The 21,002-nt window shown below is 41.2% G+C and overlaps 2 protein-coding genes across 6 annotated transcripts in view; one reads left to right on the forward strand and one right to left on the reverse strand.

Moving 5' to 3' along the window:
• Nucleotides 1-5,946: 5,946 nt before the first annotated feature.
• On the forward strand, nucleotides 5,947-15,804 carry tamm41 (TAM41 mitochondrial translocator assembly and maintenance homolog). 5 transcript variants are annotated; one of them, XM_022225502.2, is made up of 9 exons: nucleotides 5,947-6,244; nucleotides 7,019-7,143; nucleotides 7,955-8,137; nucleotides 9,116-9,208; nucleotides 10,034-10,184; nucleotides 10,805-10,950; nucleotides 12,049-12,208; nucleotides 13,096-13,158; nucleotides 13,759-15,804. In XM_022225502.2, exons 2-9 carry the CDS (start codon nucleotides 7,021-7,023, stop codon nucleotides 13,833-13,835), a joined length of 996 nt encoding a protein of 331 aa, XP_022081194.2. In that variant the 5' UTR covers nucleotides 5,947-6,244; nucleotides 7,019-7,020; the 3' UTR covers nucleotides 13,836-15,804. The 5 variants fall into 5 exon arrangements, with proteins under 5 accessions (XP_022081194.2, XP_022081196.2, XP_022081193.2 ...); XM_022225504.2 differs by having other exon boundaries at nucleotides 5,947-6,227; XM_022225501.2 differs by having other exon boundaries at nucleotides 5,947-6,169.
• A 1,524-nt stretch (nucleotides 15,805-17,328) lies between these two features.
• Nucleotides 17,329-21,002, reverse strand: part of LOC110974132 (uncharacterized) — a 35,021-nt gene continuing 31,347 nt past the window's right edge. Inside the window, exons 12-13 of the mRNA XM_022225511.2 lie at nucleotides 20,533-20,627; nucleotides 17,329-19,564 (exon numbers count right to left, since the gene is read on the reverse strand). Of these exons, the coding sequence (XP_022081203.1) occupies nucleotides 19,473-19,564; nucleotides 20,533-20,627 (187 nt within the window). The 3' untranslated portion in view covers nucleotides 17,329-19,472. The remainder of the gene's footprint in view (nucleotides 19,565-20,532; nucleotides 20,628-21,002) is intronic.

A 21,002-nucleotide genomic window follows, 5' to 3' on the forward strand; every position in this document is an offset into this window, starting at 1 on the left:
ATCACCCAAGTGTGATGTTTATACTAAAAAATGCAATTTGGGGCAAACGGAACAACACAGATTTTTCACCACAACTCTGAAGTGACTGTTCCCCTTCGTGATGCACTGATGGCGTCCTGGTCGTCGATCACTGCAGACATTTCTCCCCCGGTCTCCAACTTCGTGCAGTGGCCGTTTCCTTCAAAATAAAACATAACCAAACTGGAAAACTAAGTTCTTTCCATCGCCCTTTTATACCTTTACAATTTGTCTACAAAAATCAATTGATCAAAATTGTTCTTCGATTTCCTTCATTTCTTGTTTTAATACATAACAGACTTGAACAACAGTCTCTCTACATGATACAAATTTCGATTGTCGGACAGCAGTCCCGCCGCTGTCTTTTTCTCTTTATACTTGATAAATAATTCAAATGTCGGACAGCAGTCCCGCCGCTGTCTTTTTCTCTTTACACTTGATAAATAATTCAAATGTCGGACAGCAGTCCCGCCGCTGTCTTTCTCTTTATACTTGATAAATAATTCAAATGTCGGACAGCAGTCCCGCCGCTGTCTTTTTCTCTTTACACTTGATAAATAATTCAAATGTCGGACAGCAGTCCCGCCGCTGTCTTTTTCTCTTTACACTTGATAAATAATTCAATTGTCGGACAGCAGTCCCGCCGCTGTACTTTTCTCTTTATACTTCATAAATAATTCAATTGTCGGACAGCAGTCCCGCCGCTGTCTTTCTCTTTATACTTGATAAATAATTCAATTGTCAGACAGCAGTCCCGCCGCTGTACTTTTCTCTTTATACTTCATAAATAATTCAATTGTCGGACAGCAGTCCCGCCGCTGTCTTTCTCTTTATACTTGATAAATAATTCAATTGTCGGACAGCAGTCCCGCCGCTGTCTTTCTCTTTATACTTGATAAATAATTCAATTGTCGGACAGCAGTCCCGCCGCTGTCTTTTTCTCTTTACACTTGATAAATAATTCAAATGTCGGACAGCAGTCCCGCCGCTGTACTTTTCTCTTTATACTTCATAAATAATTCAATTGTCGGACAGCAGTCCCGCCGCTGTCTTTCTCTTTATACTTGATAAATAATTCAATTGTCGGACAGCAGTCCCGCCGCTGTACTTTTCTCTTATACTTCATAAATAATTCAATTGTTGGACAGCAGTCCCGCCGCTGTCTTTCTCTTTATACTTGATAAATAATTCATTTGTTGGACAGCAGTCCCGCCGCTGTCTTTTTCTCTTTATACTTGATAAATAATTCAATTGTCGGACAGCAGTCCCGCCGCTGTCTTTTTCTCTTTACACTTGATAAATAATTCAAATGTCGGACAGCAGTCCCGCCGCTGTCTTTTTCTCTTTATACTTGATAAATAATTCAGTTGTCGGACAGCAGTCCCGCCGCTGTCTTTCTCCTTATACTTGATAAATAATTCAATTGTCGGACAGCAGTCCCGCCGCTGTACTTTTCTCTTCACACTTGATAAATCATTTAATTGTCGGACAACAGTCCCGCCATTGTTCCATTTTTGTAATTAGAGTATATTTCCATTTGACAATTTACAGCAATATGCATTCCATTTTTAGAAATTAACACAATATTTGGACAACGGTTCTGCCATCGTCCTTCGATCTTTGCAAGTGATACATAATTCAATTCAATAAATCAAATTTGACAGCCCTTTTTCTTCCATCATTTAAAATCAAATCCTGGCAAATGCATAAACTACGTAAGAAAAAATTCCTTCCTAAATTCTGGGGAGCCCTCTGTAGTCAGTTGCGCACTTGACATCTTCAGCTCTGCAGTTGGGTGGCCGCGGGTTGGTGTCTTGCCAACACATTGCACCTGGTAGCATTCCGCGACATTCAAGTTGGGATGAATGTAGCAGATACCTCGCCGGGCCCACTTGTACGATGTGCTTCATGAAAGCACGCGCTAGTTCCCATTCATAAACAAATGTCAACCCGTTTCATCAGTCTCATCAATCTTTTGTTCAACACGCTGGTAACACTTCTATTCGGCTTCTTCTGGAATTTGGGTCACTGCCCTTGAAGCTCAAACAACGTATTTCGTGCGAAGCAACTAAAGAGCTCGAAAATACGAAGCTGTTTTTACGTTAACGTAGGCTAACTAACGAGCGTTTGTGCACGGGGGCACCAACTGTTGTCCATATAGAACTCTTTCCATTTCGTCAAGACTAAAATTACAGTCTCATAATTCAAACTCCACTCACCTCTGAATCTCCATAGTCTAACAAAAACATCAAACTCACCATGGTGCGTCAGATCATTCGACAAAATGAGACTACACAAATTCAAGACATTTGTAAAGTTCAGTTCACTTTTTTGCTTTGGGCCATAGGGCCCAAGTTAAGTTTCTCACAAGTTCACATATATCCAGCTTCATTCTTGGTCCCTTTAGGGACTATTGTGCGAAAGAAACATATCCATACCAAAGGGGGTATGTACATGCTACAGTTGAAAAAGTCCAAATCTATCGAGGGATGTCCTTGGCCGGGAATCGGCATGTCCACAGTACCGGGTCGGGCCACTGGCGTGTATGCACGGTGCGTCGGGCCGGAGCTCCCATGGACTTGTCACCGCAAGAGACCGCACGATGTTTCCCGTGGATGTTGTTGTCAAAAATCAGTAAAACCGTAGTCCACATTTGACCTGAAGTTAAAGGCAGTCCAGAGTTTTTGAGCTTTCCACACTCGAAGGGCAAGTTTCGCTGCTGAAGGAAGGAACTCGGCAGAGTGGATGACACAGCTCCTCTCCTCTTGAAATGCATGAAATGCAACGGCGTAATAAAATAAAGGTGAAAAGTCGCTGTATGTGTTTCCCTCTATACAAGGCGGAGCACTCTCAGGTATTTCTCCGCATCAAAATGTTTAAAAATATGCCAGTTTTCACCTTCTTTTAAACAAGTGGGGTACGATTCCGGTTATTTTATGATCTTTCCCATTTCCATTGATGTTGATGTGGTTTATTTCCGGGGGAGGGTCATTTAAAGGCCCTAATTTCGAGACGTTCAGAGTAAAAATTGTGTGACGTATAGTAATTCTGTTCGTTAATCGGTGAGAGGGGAGGGACGTGAGTTCGGTACATTAATCCAGCCAATTTGATTGGACAAATCGAAATTCGGGAGACGCCGTGAAGAAAGTAATTTACATTGGCATGCATCTTGGGCCAGTTTTTTTTTAAACCACTGCTTCTAGGTTGTGCTTCTCGGCATTGTCTCCAATTGGGAATAAAACAGCTTTGCTCGTTTGACAGCCGACAACGTCTCCACGGCTCACTGTTAAAAAAAAAAGGCTTTTTAAAAACGCCATGATAACAATGTGGTTGGTGTAGCGTGGTTAGTAAGGAGAAGGAGTGACATTGCTGGTGACTGTGGTTCGAATCCAAGCAAGTTATTTGCCCCAATTTTTGTTCAAGCTCTTTTAGGATTACCCCTCAAGGGCTGTTTCATTTAATGTCCGATTTTGTAGCCTTAAACTTTGTTGTATTCAATAGAATTTAGTTTAATTAAAGTTTTGCTTCTTTCAAGGATAGCCTGGTTGGCTGCAGATTTCAGACTCTGTTTGATTTTGATAATAACTGCGTCATTTTGGTGGATTTCAAACTGCTTCTCACGACCCTGTCTACCGTGATTTCCTCTTACACTTTTAGGATATGGTGGTTCGACATTTGTATGGCACGTCTACGCACACACAGAATGAGAAATTCGTGCGTTTTCTCCAACGGTTATTCTCTATGTCTGTCATTGGGAGAATGTACATGAAGTACCAAAAGTGTAAACTTGCAGGCGACCAGGTTGTAAAGCTTTGCAGCTCCTTTCAAATAAAGCCTAGGTTTACAGGCAGTTTCAAGGGCGAATCTAAAATTAATTTTTCTTGGGGCAGCAAACTTGTTTGCGTGGTACATCATGGCAATAGCTACCCATAAATATACCCTTGCTGTAGTCATTAGATTGAGAGCGATGGTGCGTTTTTCTCGAAAAGCAATTTTGTTCAGCGCAATGTTTTCTGTCGTCTTTCTCGAGTTGTATTTTCAAAGCAGAGGGGGAACAACTAATGTGATATCACCGGAAAGCTGGTGATGTCTCAGAAAGTCAAACATGGGGACCTTAGTATGCCATGACAGGTCCTGCAGAGCGGCATTTTCAGCTTGCTTTTTCTCGCAATTAGCCATCAAAATAATTCCCATGGTAACAGAAACAGAAGACCATGACAACACGCAGTTTTGATTTCCTCTACACAAATTACCTCTCACTCTTTTGTTGGTCCACCAACACTTCAGCACATGTTTTTAAATAAGATAAGACCGAGTTTAGTTTTCCCTTTTTGAATTTTTGTTGACATGTGTCATGTCCTACGGCTTTGCGTGCCCTCCGTCCCAAATGACTTTTGTTTGGCGTTTGAGGTGACTGAATTTGGATGGCCGTTGAGGACGCTTTTTAATTAGTGTACGGAGTGCAGGGTATGATTGACCTGTCTTTAATGTTTCCATGGATCTTGAGGTTCTCGAATCTCGCACGGGGCTATTCTTGGTCTTACAACTGAACTGAGGCCTTTGCGTGCAAGGAATGTGAGCTTTAAACTTGTAGTAAGACCCATTTTGTGAGTTTTACATGTTAACAATGGAAATACGTTTTGTCTGATTTGATTACATCATTTTTTCGGTGTCTCACATCCCATTTCACTGTCCCAATTTCCCAGTGCATTCAGATAAATGGGACATATTTAGGTCATCAATTTTTTTACGTAAACATTTTTGCTTTGACCGGAGTAAGATTAGCATGATAATTTTTGGATATGGACAATCTGAAAAACTTCCTAGTTCGTGAAATAAAGCTTATTTCTAAAAACGGCATCTCTGCATGTACTTAAATGGTCCACTGACCTGACTTCTCCTAACTAGATTGTCATGATAGGCAGTCACACACTCCTTTCGCAGATAAACAGAAATTTAGGATAATGCCACTTGTTTCCTAATTTTGGTGCTATTTTATGAAAAAAAATGAACAGGAGGAACTCGTTTGAGAACTGTTCAAATCAAAATATATAGGAACACACGAAAAAATACACACGCAGAAAAATGTAGACAACTGAATTTACGGGCGTGCTTTTGTATACATGCATACAAGTACAATTCATCAGTCTGCAACTTCGTGCCACTAGGACTAACTTCAGATGGCAATTAAGAATTAAGAATCAATCAAACTAGAGGAGCAACATTTTCAAGGAGCAGAGCAACGTATTCTGTGTGGGGGATAAATTATCTCTCTCCTAGTCCCTTTCACATTGTCCCCCCCCCAGCTAAGGTTAAAAAGGTTGAAGGGTGCGCCCACAAATAAGCCAGAAATGTGTTCGTCGAGCTCATTAATTAATAAAAGTTATACTCTCAAAATAGTCTATATTAGAGGATCCTGAGAGCCATGGGACAGGAGAATTGAACTTGAAGAAATATGGCACTGAACCTCTAGCCCCGATACGGACTCAGCGGCTTCCACTTCTGAGCAATTTGGATGCAATCGGGCCCGAAAGTGGCATTATTTGAGCCATTTTGCAGAGGGGTGCATTTTCAAAATGGCTACTGTTCCTGGGCAGTGAATTTTCCTTCATTTTAGGGGTGGTCTGCTTTGGGTGACAACTTCTCGAAAATTCATTGGTCAACCCACTAAAAATTGAAAGGAAAATAAAAGAGGACACGTCGAACATCGTTTTTCAGTGCAGCCTTTACACCTGTAAGAGTTGTGAGTATATTTTAAATATTTGTGAAGTATGGGGATCATTGCTGTCTATGTGAATTGATTTGCTGCGGTGCACCCTAAAAGGCATTAACTATGATGGGTCTTATTTTGTATACAAGACAAACTCATGCAAGTCTAATTTCGCTCGCGAAATGCATACTGCCCTCCTGTGGCATGACGTTCGTCTTTGTTCGGATCCTTTTAAGTGGAGGGTGATCCACCTGTGGCGTTCAACAGCTTGCAAGCTACATTTCCTCCCATTTTGTGGGCGCTTACATAATTATTCGGTTTCCACTGTTTGCCCGACGTGCAAACAAGATACGGATGATTATGTTGATACGAGAGGAAATATTTTCGTGAGAGGGCGCTATTCAGGTTCTGCACACGTGCACACAGTTCGCGTCAGTGGAGGTAAACAAGCGGTAAGACGGGTAGTAAGACAGGTCATACTCCTTGTTTTCTCCTCCAGGTGAAGTTTTTAAAAACGTAGGTCCAGAGTTAATGTGGAAGAGTTTCTTTTGACAACAGTTGTCAAAAGATATGTGGTGTTTTCTGTATGGAGACTGCTTTAAAAGCAACAAACAAGTTCCAACAACATTTTGGTCAAAGGCTAGTACGGCCGAGGCTTTGCCTTTGACAAACTTGTACTTCCTAGTGTAGTCCCAGTTACTAGGATTAGACCATGTAGAAATCTCTCAAATGTTGAAAATTGTGATTAACTGTATTGCAGGCTGTAAAAGTCATTACTGTTGGTGTTGGATGTGTTTTGTAGATCGCCTTCAGGCATACAGTGATCAAGGGCTTGTACAGGTGGATTGATCATGCCCAGCTTTTGTTTCATTGCACAACATACTGTTCGATCATGCAGGTGCGGTGTACAGTGCTTTCATTTGTCCAATCGTACAAATTCAAATTTATTTCTGCAAGTCAATTGTTCATATACAGACAGATAAGTGACTGAAAATCCCACAGCATCTTGCAGGCTATCCACTCTGCAATTGGGGAGTGGCTAAAAATTTTCTCGTCAACTTGATCTATTTAAAAATGATGGTGCAATTCCATTTCTGTACTGTGAACTAATGGCTGTATGGTCCCTCAGTTGTGACATGCATTCATGACAAATCATGTGATAGTACATCAGATCAGCCAAGGTGCAAATCCGCTAATAGGACAGAGCCAGAAGAAATCACAGCTTTCCTTGGATTTGCTCTCGGCACAATCGCGGAGCGTGGAAATGTGTTCCTTTTTTTCATACCACAGGTATGGCAGTCAGCCAGACGAACCGTTTCCTCTTCACCAGGATCTTGTCCAATTTCCCCAGGGACATGACGATGGCGTTTGCCTACGGGTCTGGCGTCTTCAAACAAATCGGCAACAGGGATAAGGTGGGAGCATAGACCAGTATCGACATACATGTACATGTAGTAAGGGACCTGTCTGTTACATTGCTTGCATAGGCAGATGTTGCTTCTGGTGCACTCTGTATTATTGATGTTTAGTGTCGCGACCTGTGGGCCCTTTCCAGATTTTGGTACCAAATTCGTCTTTAGCTTAATCTTGAGCTGCACAACAGGGGCAGATCTAGGAATTTTTCCTGGGGGGGGTTCAGGCCTATCAGATTTTGTGTATGTCCTGTCATTGCGGACAACTGAGACATAGGTAATTGTTAACGATGCACAGATAAAACCCTTGTAACATCAACACAATGCAGCAGGATGTTGGTCTCAGTGACATGGGGGAGGTGAGAATCCCAACGCTAGATAAGGAAGAGAAGAGGATTGCGATCAAGATGGCCTAGGAAGAATTTCCCTCTCGCATCACGTCACAGCGAGTGATAATTGACTGGACTGTAATACTGCTCAGTGTTACATCCTCCGATGGGGTTTTAGCTGTAATATTCCAGTGATGTAGTTGAGTCACATTCTCCCAGTTCGAGTCTATGTCCGACTTGTCCAAGTCTGAGTCAAGCAGACACAAGTCCAACTCTGCTGGTCCTGGGACTGAGTCCGAGATTCACTGAATCAGATTCTTTGTGGAGCAAGTCTGAGTCTTTATCCAGCAAAAAAAAAAATGACTCAAGTCTGCACTTAAGCCCTACAATGCTACAGAGTATTCCAGTTTTCCATGTTAAATGGTCAATTTGACAACCTTGTTCTCAGGATGGCTAACTCTGCTCTTCTTCCATTATTCCCACAGGACAACATGATAGACTTCATCTTTGTGGTCAGCAATGCTACAGACTGGCACGAGCAGAACCTGAGGCGAAACCCTGACCACTACTCAGGTCTCAGACACCTGGGAGCCAGAAACATTGCCAGCATCCAGGAGAACATTGGGGCATCTGTGTACTTCAACACCCTGGTCCGGTGTGAAGATAGAGTGAGTATAAGGCAGCTATTAGTTCCTTGTTCCAGGACTTAAGGTGAAGCAAGACATCAGTAAATTCTAGTCCAAGATGGCCATCAGTGTATTTGCATAGTAGCTCGTCATTAGCTCTTGTCCCAGTTTTTCGGTACTTTGAGTCAGCACACAGGTATTTGTTTAAATTTTAAAAACTTTCACATTGTGTGAAGTATACACAAGTGTATATTAACCTTAACTCATTTTGCTAAAGATGTTCCTGCATCCTCAAAAAACCTTCATTCTTCAGGAAATCAATGGTACATGGGTAATTCCAGAAATTAGGGGTCCTTTTTTTTCATGTCCCTGTTACATCTGACATATGATTTTGTAAGTTCAGAACACATTTTCTAATTTCCAAGAATGATGAATTAATGCAATTTACCTGCCAAACAAATAGTAATAGTTTGAAATCAATTTTGGTGATATTTCCACATCAAATTACAAAGGTCAGATGTAACAGGGACATGAAAATGTCACACTTTCGGACCCCTAATTTCTGGAATTAACCACATTCTCTGTACATCAACTTTTCATGGGCATGTTGTGCCATGCATTGTGGCTTGGCTTCAACCATACCCAGTACTGAAAAATGCCTCAAAACTTCCCAGTGGATTTGGAAGGATGTAGGATGGTTAAGGTTAACTTACAAACCATACGAACTGAAAGAGAATATCGTGGTTCAATTTGTCTTGATTATTCTGAAACAAACTGACACCTGTAAGAAACCTGTGAAAAGCATTTGTTCCCTCCTCTGTCACCCCACCGCTTCCCATACAGTTTGCTGGATTCTCAGGCTGTGTTCAAACGATTTGGCTGCGGCTTGCAACTACACACTACTCTATAGGAACTGCCTGTAGCCACTGCCATCGACTCCTGTGTATTTCCAAGCCAATGCCAAGTAATTCAGAGGAAGACTTATTGAACCTAGTTGATCTTGTTTCTGGTACCCAACAGTTAATCAAGTACGGTGTTGTCAGTCGGGCCAGCCTGATCAAAGAACTCATCAACTGGGATACGCTCTACCTCAGCGGCAGGCTACACAAACCAGTAAGATGATCCCAGTCCTCGAGAGTTAATCAGTGTTCCTGAGCTGGACATTTCACAGTGTTTGTACATCTTGATGAAAATTACGGGGATGAGAAATGATGACAGTCGCTCTTGATTTCCATTGAGTGTGATGCGTTTAAAGTTGCACAACTCAAGAGTGTCTCTTTTCAATTCCTTTTACCAGGTTGGGTCCCCCCCATGGTGTGGTGTGTCAGAAACGACCAACCCAGTCTCTTACTTTACTTCGATACATGTACTTCACCACCAAATTGTGACTTAGACACATTATTACATGACACCCCTCATTCTGCACTTGGTTTTTAAAAAGGCCAAGTTTCTGCTGACACTGTGAAAAATGAGACGAGCACAAAGACAGTGGGGGATTTATTCAAGTCACTAATCGTCGGCTCACAGAGTGAACTTCTAAATCTCTGAACTAAGTAAACCGATCTGGCGGGGGGGTTGAATTTCGTGGGTTTGGGTTTTTTTCCTCCAGGTGGTGCTTAATAGTATATTCAGTAGAGGGCGCACTGCATGGCACCGGTAAATTCGTGTTCATTTCACAGTTTACCAAATTGAGTGAGACTTTATGGGAACAACACAGGAGAAAGAAGAGAAAAAAATCAGAACCAGTCTTTCAGTAGAAATTCCACTTGAAATGCATTTTAGTAGTCATAGGTCAAGAGGGTTGAACAATGTCCAGCCTTCTTTTTTTTTTATTTCGTTTTCAACGATTTCTAGGTTTCCATGTGTTTTTCTGGTAATGTTCCCCCCTTGGAAAAACTTGTCAATACCTGACTGGGGACTCATTTTTGTCTGCTTCAGGTCAGCATTGTGCAACGGAGCAGTAGCAGAAAACTGTACAATGCAATACGCCGGAACCTGCAAAGTGCCTTCTATGCCAGCCTGCTGCAACTGCCCGAGTCGTTCACGGAGGAGCAGCTGTTTTTGAAGATTGCGGGCCTGTCGTACCAAGGTAGGGGAAAATGATGGCTTCTCATGAATCATGGTGTCTCTCAAAGCAAAGAACTGTGAGTACAGCTGCGCTGATTGAGAGCATCTGGCTCAAAGTAGTTGTGTAGAAACACACGGTAACCAGAATACGAGGCCATACCTGCTAGTGGTACTATGCTCTCGTGCAGGTTGCTCAAGCACCTTAAATACTTCTTCAACCAACAAGCCAGTTCAGTATTTCAAAACGTCAAGGCCATTCAAGAACAAACCATGCATGCGCTCACATATTGCTGTTCCCAAACGACCTCGGACACGCTTCAATTTGGGAATGCAATGTTGGAACACCGAACTGGCTCATTTGGATCTGTGACTTGCCAAAATGTGGCCTGCGTGAGGTTTAAGAATATAATTTTGTAATGCTACTGAAGTCACATTGTCTCCTGTGATTAGTCTGTAGGAACCCTTTGAAGGTCTAGCTTTGCTTTCGAAATTGCTTTCTAAAAGTAAAGATCCAATTAAAAAAAAGGAAAGCATCCCGTTTTCCATCTTTAAAGTAGAGGCCGTTCCTTCATGGTTGGTCAAAAGTGTCTACTTACGTCGTTCAGCGTTTAGGGTGTGCTTGAAATTTTCTTTCATTTTAAGGGGATTTTAGAATGGTCTTTGGGGAGGATAAAAACAAAGTCAGCAACATCGTGAAGGGCAACCTGGACGGTTTCAGGTCTTACTATCACGACATGCTGGACAACACAGAACACATTTACTGGGACCAAAAGAACAGAACCGTGGAGGTGAGTACAAGCTGTGGGCCCAGCTTTTTTTGTTTTTGTTCTGAGGGTAAATTTTTAGTTTTTCGCAAATCCAAATGGGAGCTGGAAAGTTAGGCCATGAAATCAAAGCTGCCCTGGAAATCTTCCAGACTTGAAAAGTTTGGCAGTATTTTTTATGAATTTGGCATCCTACTGGCCAATCAGTACTACTTCACGTAGGACTGGATGTTGGGTGTTAGGGAGGTTCAGATGCACGTATTAAGCAAACGCGAACACGACAATTTTTTTATCACGCATGGGTGCGCTGGCGTCAAATGCCTGTTTGAAAGTTTAGATGCCCGTCCCGCATCTTCCAATGAACACTCGAATAAAAGGACAAATGATCAATCACATCCGGTAAATCTTTCAATAGAAGTGTAATCGGTCATCATAAATCAAGCATGAAAAAATCCCAATTGCATAACCTTTTCACTTTCCAAAGATGTCCATTTCATATAAGCGAATGTTCACCGCATATTTTTATACCGTCCAAAAAAGTTGCAGTTTCTCACGTTTTGATCCAACGTGAACTTCCCATGTTTTACGTATTGAACGTCCGTGCAAACCACCCGTACGTGAAAGACAATACGTACGAAGCAATGACATCAGCAAGAGTCCACACTTTTTTGCGTTTGCGTTTACGTAGACCGTGCAAATAAACCTCTCTATTGTTCTAGAACATTCCATTATTTTCTTGCAGTTGATGGCTTGTTTAGGATTCGGGAAGATTTCCGGTAAATGTTGCGAGGGGAGTTCAGTGTTAAAATTCACAGAGTCACTCTTTGTCAAGGTTTGAGCCGGCAAGTGTTAAACAGTTGCCCAAGTTCAAGTCAGGATTGTAAATACTTGCCATTTGGCAACACGGTTGACTGCCATCTAGAACAAAGTTGTCAACACATGACTGTTGTCGAGATGCACAAATTCCATTATATTTATACCTCAGTTTATGCAATTCGGATGGTTGTGAGACAACTACATATTGTTTTGCTCATGTAAAACCGGCATAATTTCTGACATTCTCCACAGTTTCTGCTTAAGTTTTTGTCAGTGTTTTCTCTGTGCTTACCTTTTTTTCTCCAGCAAGACAGGAGTCCCGCCTGTCTATTTTCTCACCTGAGCTGCCTGCCCAGGAACCTGCAGCTGCACACAGCCAGATTGGCTGGCGGCGCATCACACGACGTAGGGGAGGTACTCCAGAGAATAGCACGGGAGAAAGAATGTTCGAACCTCGTGGCAAGAGGTATTAATATTTTTGCAGAGGTTGAATCAGGATTGCAAAGGGTACAAAACTTACACTTCGTGCCTCGTTCCCCTGTCTTACTCTCAATACTCACGGATGTAGGAAAACACTGCTTGTACGTTAATTTCTGCCATCTTTGAATGATCACATGATGGAAGAGTATACACCTGGGCTGAGTGTGAGTATGCTCTCGCTCACCTGTAGGTCATACTCTTGCCATTTGTATGGTCAAGGTGTGCATACCCTACTCATTTTCAGACGAGTCACAGTTTGAACGCAGCCTATGTTCCAGTTGTCTTTGGGATCCTGTTTCATTGGACAGTCGACAGGAGCAACACAGCCGCTCATTTCTAAGACAATGTTCGCTACTGTTGGATTCTTTGGTGACTAGTAGGCTGGGACTTTGAGACTTTTTGCCATCAGAGATTGTTAAGCTGTTGGATCTCGTTACACCAAGCAGGAGTTTCAGCTTATAACACTTGCGTGTTGAGCAGGGTTACTACTCAATTTACTTGTATCATGCTTTTATACCTAATCATGTGTGGAAACTTCTGAGAACTGCTCACGAACTTCACATCAGACAGCACTGCGGCTGGCGGCCTTCTTATCAAGGACATTGCTCAAAGCCACCTAGCTGGCAACCCTCGACAACTCACACATTACCGTCCTAAAACTGTGGTGGCCATACGCTTTGCTCATTAGCTGTTGTGAGGACCCACAGTGCGAGGACTCACCAAAGTCCCCACAGTCCAGTCCAGATTTTTCTTATAAAAGAGAAATCTCTCCCTCAATATGGTGCCAACTTGGACACACCGTTAAAGATCCGCAGCGTCATCAAGCAGCAACTAGTGTCCTCACAAAGTGTGATATTTCCTTTGTCCTCACAGGTGCGAGAAGTATTGTGAGGACCTCGAGCATAACGCAGAGCATTAAAGGTATCTTCACAGCCGGTAAGCAAGAATACTTTTCCCCACTATTTTTTTGTTGCTTTTCACCTCGAGCAGCTTTCTGCCTTGGACAAGTTTACTAAGTACAGTTCTACCGCTGCACACATGCAGTACCGTCTCAATCAAATGACCCTGGTCAAAGTATTTTTTTTTTTAATCTCGTCTTCACTCACAATTCGCCATTGGTTGCAACTCGGCGTTCATGGTCAAAGACATCTTGCACGGTTATTTTCATGTGAATGGTCCCCTCTGTACTGATAAATTAACCCTAACCCCCTAGGGTGTATGTAAAATCGCATTGAAATTGGAGTATTCGGGACTGTTAGGGTTAAACTCGGCTTTTGATAACCAGTTGAGTGACCATGCCTTTGGGCCTGGTTCCACATGGTCGACTAGATGTCCGAACCATCGGTTGCTCTGGTGATAATGAGTGAACTTTCATTATTTTAGGCCACTGCTCAAACCTGCCCCTTGGTTAGGAAATCTCCATAAACATGTTACGTTACCAGGTCTATCATGTCAGTGTAATGACATACACTTCACAACAAGGTCAGCGATGTTGGTATTCTGTTTAATGTGGTCAGTTACCTGCTTTTCCTTCAGGAATCCTAAAGTCTGCCAACTACAGCCTGCAGAAACTTGCGAAGATGTGGAAGGGAGGACTGCTGTTGCCAAGGTGATGGCAAGGTCAAAGGTCATCACGCCACCACGTTTGCTCGGGGCTTAAGAATCAGGGATTTTGTAGCCAGACCCTTTGAAACTGCCTTTTTTGTCTCCTGCAGAATAGATTGAAGTTCGTACCATGTATGCGCAGACTTAAGGTGATAAATTCTGCGTGTCAGAGATCAGCATGCAGGGAGACACTAAGAGTATGTGCGATTTTTGTGATGCAAACTTGTGTTCAAATTAAAATAAAAACCAGAATATGCAGCACCTGTCCAGGTTGACAGGCCTTATCAAACAAAGCAAAGAATAAAGGTAAAACCAACCTGTTAAATGCTTTGCTTTGAAAAGTTTAAGATCAACTCAGGTGAATGGTTGTTGATAGAGTCCGCCTTCAGATTCTCCTGATCAGTCTTCAACATTCATTTAAGACTGTCCAAGTGCATCTCTATTCGCTTATTACGGATACGCTTTACACTCAGATGCTCATTCCACAAACTTGATGAAGTTTTTAAATGATTATAATTTCTTTTTATTTCATAAAAACAGATACAAATTCCATTTCAAGAATTGGCTCGCCAATTTACAAGTATTCCAGTCACAATAGCAGTTAACAGTGTACAGTTTTGAATGTTGTTGTATCACAAAAATAGTAGTTGAGTTCATAATAGAGTTGCCGCTGAACACAACACTTTTACACCACCTGTTTCAACCATAGTACCTTGCAAATATTGCAGACTCTGCCGTGCAAGAAAACTCTGAGAAACTCTTTCATAGGTTCAACTCACAGAGGACAAACTGCATCCAGTTTATACACAGCTCTCTTTACGAACAAGGTATTTCTGAATCCAGGCAAATAGTACAGGCAGATCCCCTGTGTACATGCTCGTTAAGACACTAATTCTTGTACAGTGGTTCTCACAGAACTTACAATTCTGCCATGGTTTGATTGTTGGATGGAAAACGGGTATGGATCACTGGCGGCGGAAGGGGGGCGTGAAGGTCCTAATGGATCAACCTATTAATGGAAAGACTGATGCCCGATGGTCTAACTGCCCCCTACCCACTTTGAAAACTGTTCCGCCGCCGCACGTACGGATATGTTGGGTTTATGAATCTTGTTCCTTGTCCCTAAATTTTTACTGATTTTTTTTTTCTTTTGTCTTCAGAGCATTCAAATGGAGTTTCCAATGCAAGCGGGGCCCTCACCTCACACTTGACATTACAAACACCTGTGTGCCTGTTACAGTCGAACCTTGTTAATAAGAGGTCCTTTGTACTTCGAAAATTACCTTGTTTCAACAGGAAACTTGTATTATCAGGAATGAAAACAATGAAAACAAAAGGATTGGGACCTGACAATTTCCTTGTCTTTAGCAGAATCTTGTATTATTAGTGCATTTATTAACGAGGTTCGACTGTAGTCTGTTGAGGCGTGGAGGTCAAAATACTGCCCAAATACAGATTTTGGGATACCACACATTTCTGTCCTAATACCTTCAACCCCATGTGTTTTCTAGTGTTGGTTTCCTGAGAAGAACGAGCTAGTTGAGGCGCTTGCTTGCACAAGTCTTGCATGAGTTTAATAGTACGACTAATTTTTGTTCTATGCGTAATTGTTACACACCCACCGAAAATCTCTCAAACAATCAGTGTGATATCTTTGAGTTGTTGTGATCACTTTCCACCTAATTTGAAGGAATTGTAGAAGTTGTACTTGCTGTGCATTTAATGGCATAGAATCAAATTTGTCATTAAGGTGTCATGCTGTTTAAATGACAAACAGTAACAAAAGGCATTCCTTTGTCACTTTCCATTTCTCTTGTGGTTTACTTCGGATAATGAAAGATGCATTTAATTGACGGGGAAAAAATCTGATATTACATAACTATAGCACCTTTTTTACGTTGTAAGGCTCATACTTATTGAAATGAAATCGAAATTTTTCTAAAGTGTTCTTTAAATTGTATGATGTTGATGAGTAAATACTTTGAATATTCATTCTCTCATTCCACTTGTACTCGGTCATCAAAAAAAAAAAAAATCCAGTCAACTAGATATAGACAGTGAAAACACTGGCCTAGACACCAACTTCAGAAACCAACAGCAAGAGTCACAGTTGAATGAATTAGGTAGAACTTTTTCCACCCGGAAGTTGAGTGTCAGAAATACATGTACCAAGTGTACCAGAGTTTTCAGAACAACACCTTGAAAATATGGGTCATGCCACATTTTTCCCAGCTGTGGTGAATACATGACAAAACCTTCATGACTGAAAAGAGGGCTTTTCACCTTTTACCCTTGTCAGGATGATAAATGTGTGTCTTTTGGGTGAAAGAGGTTTGAGAGCTCACACAATGCCTATAGACAAGACCATAACCAAGCTCAAGAAGAAGGCCGATGTTACACTGTTACGCTGTTATGCTAATTCATCAACAGTCCAATAATACTGACTCACATTGTGGGGGCTGTCTTTTCCATTCATTTTTTTTTAATTTCTGAACTGAACTGGAAGTTTTTCTTCTGGGCAAAGCCCCATCTACGGTGGGAAAAAAATTCAGCGGAATGCAAAGCTGAACAACCTTGCCTTGGCTCATTCCGAGGAAGGGGGGGGGCTTCACACTCAAAGGTGTGAAAGCCGTGGCCCACATTGGGAATGTGGTAGCTAGTCAACCGAGACCAAAATAATTATGCAATGAATATCCAGTCTTTGTCGGCTTCTCTCACTGCAGACTGTTCAGTCCAAAGAAAGCTTTTGATAGAATATTTTAGATTTAACCCTCTGCACGAGTCCTTCTGATCCGAGTTAAGAGTATTTAATCAACCCTAAAAAAATCCCAAGTTACATCTGGACTGATGAGTTGTTCTACTCTTGCCAATGCTTTCAGTGACAGATTTTCAACATCATTCTTGCATCATGCTCACACTTCTGTTGAAAACATTTACAGGTTGATACCCAAGAAAACAGCTATGACAATGAGTCAACTTGGCATAGTGTATCATTAACAAATAATGAACTCCATACCAAGACAAAACAGACAACTAAACATTAAAAAAAAACTCCTCTTCAATTTTAAAGATGCACTTAAGTCATTTGCATTGCTCTGTAATGCCGCCATTGCACTCAAGATAGTTCAGGCAGCTGAAAGATATGTGAAGATGTTAGACAAACAGTACAGTACTGTTGGCAAACATGAAATGTTCCCTGAATAAGATGTCACCGATCTGTGTATTAGACTGTTGAGAACTGAGCCAAAAGAGTAATAGAAACGTCTTGTGAAGTTTTTTTGACTTGAGCACCATTTGGGAGTGGGGTGGGGGCTATCGTTCCAGATAAAAGGTGTTGCTCAAGACTTCCAATACTGAGGGCGAACTGGCACAGTAACCAAGAAATTTCCGTTCACAAGTTGACATGCACTCTGTATTTGATATTAAGAATGCAAATATACATTTGATGGTTCCTCTTAAATTTCATACATGGGAATTCATCAATGCAAACTCAACTCAGACTTAAGTGTTTTTATTTCAAAATGTATTTATGGTGTTCTCCCCTCCCAGATATGCCGAGCCAGTGGTTGACATTTTTATACCGGTGTTCTGATGATAACAACAGTAGGCTACATTCCCCAACCTTTGGATTAATATTCACACTTCTTTTTCCTCTGAAATTTATCACTTTTACTCCTTTCATCTCATTCAACAAAGTTGTGCTTTTTATAATGGCAATGTGTATCAAATACAAAATACTGCAGATCTTGTTTGTCGTTCCGATTGTATTTACAAAAAAAAATTACTCTTTGAGATCACAAATATGTGCCTATGATTACATTTCAATAAAACTTGGAAAACCAAAAAAAGTTTCTTCCACTCCGAATTTCACTTGGTCAGGCTCTCTTGTAGACTCAAACAACTAGACAGAAAATTAAGATTTATATTCCAGAACTTAAAGTAAAAATGTAATCTTCGAGATTACTTTAACATTTCCTGTGAAACCAACTAATCCCTGACAAAGAAAGCTTGCTGTGGGAAATTGCAAAACAAGCACCAAGAAATTTGCTCGTCTCAAAATATGTTCCACTTTCATGACTTGATGTACCATCTCAAATTGGTCAATGCAGTTGAGCTTGCTTTACCGTTTCCTGTAACCATGGATTTGTCAGAATTGACTTTCTCATAAATGACAAGAAGTGCATAACTTTTGAAACAGGGATTTATTGAGCTGAACTTCTTATTTCTTGGGTCTGCATGGCAGGTTTGGTGTATGATATTGGACCATATGTTGCCATGACAACATTTTGGCTATGATATGCACTGAAACTGATAACTGAGCTGGAACTATGCCATCACGGCCACCCCCAATACTCTTTGCAGTAATACTTCAGGAAAATCCCGAACAGGTTCATTTTAGCCCCCTCCCCATGAAATTTCCTTTGTATGAGCTACCTTTACGTTTCTACCGACATGTCATGTGGATCTACCAGAGAGCCTGATCAGTTGCCTTCCACGGCCAACTCTTCAATGTCATCTTTTGATTACAAGTGTTAATATTTACAAACTTGAGTTCTGTGCAAATCTGTTACATTTCATTCCAAGTCTACACATTTCAACATTCTCTTTTACCTCTCTCAAATAACCTGAAGTATAAAGTTTGAATCATTCTTTCCTCAATCCCACCCAAACAGGGAATTGTGCCAGCACTATGTTCAACTCATACTTTTATTAACTTGTGTTTGACCCACAAGAGATACACCAAAAAAAAACCGGAAATATTTGAGTAGATTTACATTTCATGGAACTGGTGGCCGTTCTTCTCTCCCAAATCAAGAGTTGCGGCAGTTGTTTTCATATGCTCAATAACATCAATTTACTTCACGACCTCGTTCCCCTGCACTTGCTGTTTGCTTCAAAGGCGACCACAACGGATAGGTAACCCAGGCAACCGAATCAAACTGTAACCAAAATGAATATTGCTCCAATGCAGCCACACCGGGTTGGACTGATGAAAAAATTTATAGGCACTTGATGAGTCCAACTTCTTATTTCTTGGGTCTGCATGGCAGGTTTGGTGTATGATGTTGGACCATATGTTGCCATGACAACATTTTGGCTATGATATGCACTGAAACTGATAAACTTTTGAAGGCCTCCCTCTCTGTAAAAAGTAATATATTATTCCAGTGCACACCAAAATATGACTCCTTTGGTTTAAACCTTTCAGCTTTTGATTACCAGAAAGCACAAGCAATCTTTGATGAAATCATTCAGGCTTCATAGCCAATATATTGGCATAAAGTGCATATGAAAATTTAACTTGACAAACACAAGTCCTGTTTTGGGCAAGCCTTTGCACAGTTCTGTTCAAAAATCTAACTTCAGGCTGGGGAAAAACAACAACAACAAACAAACAAGCTAACAAACAAACAAAACAAACACACCAACAACCTAACGAACAAACAAACATATTACAAGACTTCTTAGGTTTTATCTGATCTCTCACTAGTAACTACAACATCACCATTGGCTTTTCTTCCACAATTTCAAAGGCTCCGTGACCGGGCAACTTGTAACACTAGGTTACCATGGCAACTAATCTAAATAAAAAAGAAAAAAAGAACTGTCAATCTGCTAGTCTAGCTGAGGTCCTGGCATGGCTATCATGTGAATTCACCGTACTCCGTGCACCCGTGATTCGGCAGACCCAACTTGATGATCCCCACAGACCGGTCCTTCGAGGCTGTCACCAAGTCTAAATATCAATGACACAGTACGGTTAAGGAAAATGAAAAAACACTCAACAGTAATTTCTATGGTAACATGTTAACATGCAGGGAGAGATTTAGGATTCCGTTGGGGTTCCTGACCACACTTGTCCATCTGACCACTGTGAACCATTCACTTTTTGGTTTTAATGTAACGTATACAATACTGAGTCTTTCCATCCATTGCTTTAAAAACTGAAATTCAGCCACTCTGGCCCCCTATGAAAACTCTTGGATCTGTTACTTCAGTTTTTACTTTTTTTTTCAACTGCTTGAACTGTTAGGACCAAAACTGAGGTCATACACCAACAGTCACCACATCAAATGTCATGGCTTACCGGGAGTAACTTCCAGTAATTTCTCACAAAGAGGGAGATCAATTTTCTGTCATTTCTTAAAAGGAAGGGGGGGGGAGTCAGGTTGGTGTAGCGGTGATTGCCTCGCCTCGCCTCGCCTCGCCTCCCTCCTCTCTGGGCTCAATTCCCAGTTCAGTCCACGAGTGGATTGGGTTTCAGTTCCTACCTTACTCCACGGATTTTACCCAGAATACTATTGGTTTTCCTGTGACTGGTTCTCGTTGTCTTATTTCTACAGGTTTCTCCAGGCTTGCGAGCTACAGTGCCCAAGGCGCTTTTGGGGGATCCTTGGTTTCATTACCAGAAATATCAATAGTAATATAACCTTCAGTATTTTCTTGAAAGAAGGGGATAAATTTTCAGTATTTTCTTCAAAAAAAGGAGGAAAAATCGGTGCAAACAGTATGAGAAATCTTGTCAATTTTGTGAGCTTTATGGGTACAATTTTCATATTCCTTTTCAATGTATGTACATATTGCCAATTTCGGTAATGCGTAATACAATGCCGATAGTTATACACCATTATGAACAATGGAAATTACTTTTCATTGTTTGGCAGAATAATGAAAGAATCTCAGAAATAAATACTGAAAGGATACATTCGTCATAGGGCGAGATGTCCATATCTTGCACATCAGCCTTGTGCTTGAACACTTCCCCGAGGTATTTGTGTCGGTCTGGGTACCGTCGATATCTAGTGGGCAAGAAGAAGAAATAGGATTGGTTAGTAGGTAACTCCAAGGCAAACTGCATTGGAGGTCTTTCAACTAACCATTGGTTTTTCAAAAGAAATATGCACCTTACAAATCACAGTGAACAAATTATGGGCATTGAGATAGAAACTAACTCTTGTGGCTGTTAAAATTGGTGTGAAGATCATGCAGCAAAGAACGAAATGAAAATTATTCAAAGAGAGCAACCAAATCAATTAATGTAGATGAGGGGCTTTTTCAGAAAGGAAATTAAATTTTGAAAATTTTACGTGACTCTACAAAGCTTAACTTTCTTGGGGTAATAATTATTTTATACAAAATCATTAAAACTGTCACTTCTATAAAGACATCTACAC

This window comes from Acanthaster planci, linkage group LG04 (genome assembly GCF_054643075.1).
Source record: "Acanthaster planci isolate LZ-2023a linkage group LG04, COTS_SCS, whole genome shotgun sequence".
NCBI classification, from domain to species: Eukaryota; Metazoa; Echinodermata; class Asteroidea; order Valvatida; family Acanthasteridae; genus Acanthaster; species Acanthaster planci.